The sequence below is a fragment of the Mandrillus leucophaeus genome, unplaced genomic scaffold, assembly GCF_000951045.1.
Source record: "Mandrillus leucophaeus isolate KB7577 unplaced genomic scaffold, Mleu.le_1.0 Scaffold291, whole genome shotgun sequence".
Classification (NCBI taxonomy): domain Eukaryota; kingdom Metazoa; phylum Chordata; class Mammalia; order Primates; family Cercopithecidae; genus Mandrillus; species Mandrillus leucophaeus.
The window spans coordinates 852,695-859,386 of record NW_012103043.1 but is presented as its reverse complement, the minus strand read 5'-3'; the positions used below and the strand labels follow the sequence as shown (position 1 = coordinate 859,386).

General features: G+C 56.9%; 1 protein-coding gene across 1 annotated transcript in view; it reads right to left on the bottom strand.

The window, feature by feature from the left end:
* The window catches only part of SEPT5 (septin 5), a 10,108-nt gene extending 9,232 nt beyond the window's left edge, over window positions 1-876 (bottom strand). Inside the window, exon 1 of the mRNA XM_011986017.1 lies at window positions 857-876. Within this exon, the coding sequence (XP_011841407.1) occupies window positions 857-859 (3 nt within the window). The 5' untranslated portion in view covers window positions 860-876. The remainder of the gene's footprint in view (window positions 1-856) is intronic.
* Between the last annotated feature and the right edge of the window lie 5,816 nt (window positions 877-6,692).

Genomic DNA, 6,692 nt, shown 5'->3' with positions numbered 1-6,692 from the left:
ACCCCGCCGAGGTCGCGGTGGACTCGGGAGGCGGTAGCCTGGGCAGGGATGGTCCCGGTGCGGCTGGCCAGTGCCCAGCCTTTCCTCTGCTGACCGCTCGGTGCTGAGCAGACCTGCTCTGCGAGCAGACGCACCTGGCAGGCTGCAGGCCACAGGCTTTTGGGCAGTGGTCCGGCCTCTCTTTTCCTGGGCTGTAAAATGGGATTATTTGTGAAGAGGAGTGAGCTGAGGTGTCGGGCAGGACCGGCCCTGACCATCTCACCCCAGCTCTGCGCTTGCTTCTCTGCTGACCCATAGGCTGTGGGGATGCTCCAGGCAGACCCTATCCCACCCTGCAGAAAAGGCTTGTAGGGGACCGAGGGGCACTGTGAAGGCAGGGCCTGAGCCTGCACCCCATTTACAGAGGGGGAAGTTCAGGCCCTAATCTTCAGTGAGTCAGCCAGACTCAGTGGCTGAGAGCAAGTCTCTCCGGTCATTTGTGTCACTATCACATTCCCAGGTGTCCTCCGCCTGGACTTCCCCAAAGTGTCCCCAGGCAGCACCTCTGAAGGCTTTGGGACTGTCAGGCTTGCAGTCATCACATCCCCAGGTGAGGGCCCCCTTGTATGGAGATGTCTCCTGCACCCCGTATGGACAGTACCTCCGCAGCCAGGGAACCCACCTCTGCTCCCCACCCGTCCTGTGCTCCTTGGTCCTTCTGCTGGCCCGTGGGCTCCCTGGGTGGAGGGGGCTGTTGCTAGGGCCTTTCCATCTCTGAATCACCAGCACCCAGCACAGTAAGTGAAAAATTCATGTAAGCGCGTCTTTGTTCCACAGTCCTTGCTCTGCTGCATTCTGTGGCCAGAGCCCCATCGACCATGACCCTCCTCTGGGTCTAGAACTCCAACCAGTGTGGGGACCCGCCACCTGCAATCCCAGCTCCTCATCCAAGATGTGTTTGGAACTCAGGCTTTTTTGTATACTCATACATTATGTGGCACCTTTTTGGGGCCTGGGACTGTTCTTCGTAATCAGACCCATTTATATTTTGGGGACAAAACACATGAGTATTGAGGTAAACTGGAAAGAAAGACAGTAAGTGATGGCACATCAGTTCAGATCCAGCTTTGCCACTGAGTTTTGAAAAACCTTTATGTTTCTGAGCTTTGGAGAATTTGGAATTTCGATAAAGAAATATGTGTCGAGGTCAGGAGATCAAGACCATCCTGGCTAACACCATGAAACCCCGTCTCTACCAAAAATACAAAAAATTATCTGGGCATGGTGGCACATGCCTGTAGTCCCAGCTACTCGGGAGATTGAGGCAGGAGAATTGCTTGAACCCCAGAGGCGGAGGTTGCAGAGAGCCGAGATCACACCACTGCACTCCAGCATGAGCCACACAGCAAGACTCCGTCTCAAAAAAAAAAAAAAAAAATTAAAGAAGTGTGTGTGGGGGCGGGTAGGGACACTCAAAGGAACAGGCAGGACTTCTAAGCATAGACAAGACTTTTTGGAAATAATTGGAAAATGATGGTTGGCTATTCACTGCGTGCTGACCCAGGCAAGCCTGTGCTTGTGGAGACAAAGGAGGAGAGACAGAAGCCCTGCCCAGGGGGAGGCAGACAGCCTGTGAAAGGGACCAGCTCAGCACCCCTCCCCATGGCTCAGGTGGCAGGGCAGCTCTGGACTGCTTTGGGTTAGGGGGTTTGAACTTGGCCTTGAGGCAAGTGTACAGCAGGTCAAGGGCATAGCTCAGACAAAGGGTGGGAGGCACACATATACAGGAGTAATAGGTTTTAAAACAAGTCTGCAGATAGAAGACAAGAAAGATGAGGAGTACAGCATAAACATGATCTTTTTAAAAAAGTCTGTCCCAAAAGATTACTTACAGAAATGCAGTTAGATTGGAGACGAGTGTTTAAGGGACAGCCAGCCTGGAGGTTGATGGAATATATAAGACTGGGAGCCACTCCCTGGACGAGTGAAGTCAAGGGTGGTCCTGGGTCAGCGCCTCATGTAAAATATCTGGGCTGGAAGGAGGAGCGGCATCTGCTCCCTTACTCTGGGACTTTGGTCACCATGACTGTGAGTGCAGGGACAGCCCGAGTCGCTCCACAGACACACCGAGGCTGTACCCTGTCTAGCTGGGAGGCCTGCTGAGTGGGAAAGTGTCTGCATACAGCGTTTCTGAAGTCAGGAAAATGGGTCATGAGGGCATCGGTTAGCAGATGTGTCTCCAGTTCTGCCAGGTGAGGCTTTGAGATACTGGCCACCACAATGGAGGCTGACAGCCCAGTGAAACCCTTATTAGGCTCCTGTTCACCAAAAAGCCAACCAGGCAGGCCTGGTGGCTCACGCCTATCATTGTAGCACTTTCGGGGACCAAGGTGGGAGGATGACTTGAGGCCAAGAGTTTGAGACCAGTCTGGGCGAGAACGTGAGACCCTGTTTCTACAAAAAATAAAAAAGTAAATAAATAAAAAACTGTCATGGTGCCATGAGCCTGTAGTCTCAGTTACTCAGGAGGCTGAGGCCAGAGGCTCACTTGAGCCTGGGAGTTTGAGGCTGCATGCAGTGAGCCGTGACGGTGCCGTCACACTCCAGCCTGGGCAACAGAGTGAGACCCTGTCTCAAAAAACAAACAAACGAACAAACAAACACAAACAAAAACCCAAGCCTTGGGCCTGTGGCTGATATCAGGGGGGCCGGAGTCACGGGGTAGTGGTCCGAACTCACACACTTGCCTCTCCAAGATGCCATGGCTTAAAAGAAAAATGCCTGCCCAAGTGGGTGTGTGCATCCACTTTCCCCAGCAAGCAGAGGAAGCGCTGGCTATGGTACAAAAAGAAGTAAATAAAGCACTCCTGTGTGGAAAAAAAAAATGCTATTTTTTAATTCATAAGGAAAAGAAGTTAATGAATAAAAAAATAAGCTACACCAAGAAAAATCTGTTCAACCAACTTGGGCTACAAATAGCTTGACTCTTTTCAGAAAAAGCCTTAGTGAAGAAATTCTCCAGAGGCCGCATTTGAACCATGCTGGGCCTCCCTCAGCACACAGGGGAGTGAGCGCTGCCGGGCTGGGACCCGCAGAAGGATGGAGCTGGTGGGGAGGTGGCAACAGTGATGGCAACGAAAGAATAAGGCACCTGCCATTGGCCCTTGGGAGCAGGTCTTGTGGGTGACAGGCTTCAGAGGGGGAGCAGTTTGTTCCAGGTGACACAAGTCCCCACACTCCTAAGCCTGTCACCTGCCGGTAGGGCTGAGGCTACCACTGACGGATTCCAGATGGCTCAGTCCATCTGAGGCCCAGGAAGATGGAAGAGGCCAAGATGCATGCAGGGTGTCAGGCACCGGAGAGCCCCACAGGCCTACCTGCATGATCCACTCGGGCAACCCTGACCTGTGCTGGGAATGGGGTGTTTTTTTCACCTCGAGTAGAAGCAGGAAGTGGAGGTCAGGGTGCAGTGGAGATCTGCTTGAGACTAAACAGCTGAGACTAGAACCCAGGACCATGGAGCCCAGGCCTGACTCCTGCAGAGGGCTATGACCTGGTCACGGCCCGGCCAGGGGCTGTCCCGCAGGCAGCTGCTTGAGGCCTGAGCTCACATCCCTTCTATCCCCTGAATTCACCAGTAACCTGATGGGGCCTGGATGACCCTCCTGACCCCTGCATTTTTCTACTGCTCTCATGCTTCTGTCCCTGCTGTTCCTGAAGCCCTCGCCCAGCCGACCCTGTGGGATTTGAACCCACCCCCAGCACCTGGGGGCTCCGAGGCAGGCAGTGTGACCTGCAGCTTCATGCCTCTGCACCTTGGCACTAGTGTGCCCCCTGCCTGGGCCGCCCTTCTCCAGCCCTGCTGACCCAGGAGCACTGTCTCCAGCCCCTCTGGGCACACCATGCCCTATGCCTACCTCTCTTCTGCAGGGCACAGCCTGGCAGGCAGCTGACTCCCGACTGGGTCCCTGGCCCCCACACGCAGCCCCTGTCTGGCACCTGGGAAGCTCAGCAGCATCAGCTCCTGCTGGGTGGAGGCACAGGCTCCTAGGCCTGGATTCACAGGGCCGGCAAGGAGGGCCTGACTAAAGAGCCAGGCTCTGGGGGGCTTCAGACTGCATATTCTGAATCCCAAAACCTCTCCTGGCTGCAGAGGGGTGCTTGTGTGCTCAGCCCAGCTCAGCGGGGTGTGCGGAGACCAGGAGGCTCTGGGGCGTCCTCCCTGCTCCCGAAAGCAGTGGCTGTCACCGAGCACAAGGGGAAGTGTGTGTACAGTGAGGATTCTACTGGAGAATGTTTTCCTTGATTTCCTTGTCAGAAAAATGTAAGGGGGTCACTACACAAATCAGTCCTCATCACCGATGGGAAGACGTGCCCATTAGAAGAGCACAGAATCCACAGCAGCTGTCTCTGCCTGGAGGGTGCTGCCTGGCCCTGGTTAAAGCCGCCTATGTCTTGCAGGGGTGGACAGAACAGGGCTTCAAGGGGGCTGAGTCTCGGTCCACACCAAGTCCCCGATTCCCTGGGCAGCTGGAGTGAGTGCTACAAAGGGCGCCTGTGCTCCACGGCAGGGAGCCAGCCTGGGATCCAGAGCTGAGGTTCTGAGGGAGGTGGGTCCGCAGCTACATCTGATGGGCCTTCAGAGTCCCCTGAAGGGGTCTGGGACAGCGCTTGCAAGATAATGCAGAGAGCAGCCCAGGGCAGGGACCAGGTGTGCAGTGTGACTCAGCCAGGAAGAGCTCCCCAGGGTAGGGGGCGGAGGGGAACCCCCACAGGGATGCTGCCTGAGGGGGCTGCACAGGACCATCCCCAGGCTGTCCCGGCAGGCTCTCTGTCCTCACTGCAGTTCTGTGATTTTGTGAGAAGCTGAAGGCAGAAAAATAGCAGATGAATGAAGAGATGTGAAATGGCACCGATGTTGATATTCTCCTATGTCATGCATCGAAGCATGACAAACATCCCACGAGAGCACGTGCTTGCGAAAGGCAGAGAGCAGGGCCAGAGCATGGTGACCTAGATCCTGTGGCTCACCCCACCCCTCCATCACAAAGAGCTCAGCGCTGGGCTCCAGGGACTGGCTGCAGCTCCCCACTGCATCCACCTCCCGATCTGGCAAGAGAGATCTGAAAATCACTCTGGAATAAACAGGACCCTGCCTTCCCATCTTTGGGACCTCTGTTCCCTGGGCCATGGTGCTGCATGCAAATGCACTGCCCATTGCACGCCCAGGCTCCCATGGGGAAGGTGGTTGCCAGAGCCCTCAACTTGGCGGCCCATCACCTGGTTTCGAGGCCTCAGGTGATGGCCATACGTGGGTGAGGATGAGGACTCCAGTCTCAGCTCATTCCCTGCCATTGTGTCCTCTCCAGCCCCAGGACTGAACGCCACGGAGGCCGCCTCTGCCATGGAGAACAGCCAGAGCTCTGCGTGCCCCAGACTGCACCGCACACATTGCTGCGGGGGCGGATGAGGGGGATCAGGAGGGTGAGGAGCTGCCTTCCCCGGGTGCCATGGCCAGGGCCTGCGTGAGGGCTCCTGCTCCCGCTTGCAGGGCGTAGTGGTGGCTCTGTCCTCCTCCTCATTTGCCCCAGATTGGACCCCATTTTCCATCAAGCATGTGTTGCACCCACTGTAGGCTGGAGGCATGATTGGCCCTGGGCAGGGGACTCCCGTTTGGTGGAGACAGACACACCCTACACCAGGATGCCGCCAAAGTCCTCCCACTCGACTGGGAAAGCATGTTGCTGGACCTCCGTGGCCAGTGGCCAGCCAGCTGTCACATCCTGGGCTGAAGTGGATTCCTGCCCCTCCTTGTTCCAAAGGCTGCCTTTAAAGTGGTGGAGCCTCTTAGGGTCCCCTAGAGATGGGGAAGCAGCAGGAGACAGAGCCCCCAAGACAGGGGCTGCTTTTGCAGGAAAGGAGGGGCCCCTCGTCCTCACGGGAAAGGCAGGGAGGAGGTACAGAGCTCAGTCCTCAACCCTGCACACTTTGACCAGCATCCTCTCAGAAGTGGCTGAGCAGGTTTCGGCCAAAGACAGAAGCAAGATCAGGTGCACCTGGGAGATGAACCTGGGGAGACCCAAGTGGGGCCTTGCAGGACAAAGGAGTCACTCTGTCGCCCCCCCGGGTCTCTTGCCGAAGGGCTCATTCTGCAGCCAGGGATCTTCACAGCCACTGCAGCTTCAGGCCCATCCTGAGTGAGTCCTGCCCCCTCTCGCCTGGTGAGCAGCAGCTGCGTGTGGCCCTCCTGGCAGGACAGTGCCAGCATGCCACCCAGTTCTCCCTCTAGGACTTGCAAGCCAGCGAGGGTTGCAGGCGGGGGCACTGGTGAGGGCAGGACTTGTACCTCTGGTCTGCACTGCAGCTGCCAGCCCCAGATCTCACAGCGGCACAGATCGGAGGGCCCCATAGACCCGGAGTGGTGGCAGAGACCCTCTTTCCTTGGGGCTTCACATTGGGGGATCAACACGCCACAGGCCTTCATAGCCAGGAGGGCGGGGCTGGGCCTCGAGTGCTGGCTCAGAGGCTGGAGGTGGGGGCACTTGGAGCCCAGCAGAGGCGCCCTGGGCAGGCACTGGCCATGGCAGGTGGGGTGAGGGAGGCAGGGCTGATGCACATGGCTCCGCCTGGGTGAGGGCCTCATTAAGCGGGTCTCCTTCTTCGGGTGCAGGGCCAGCATGCCATCGGCCAGGTTTGGGCCTTGCTGCCAAAAC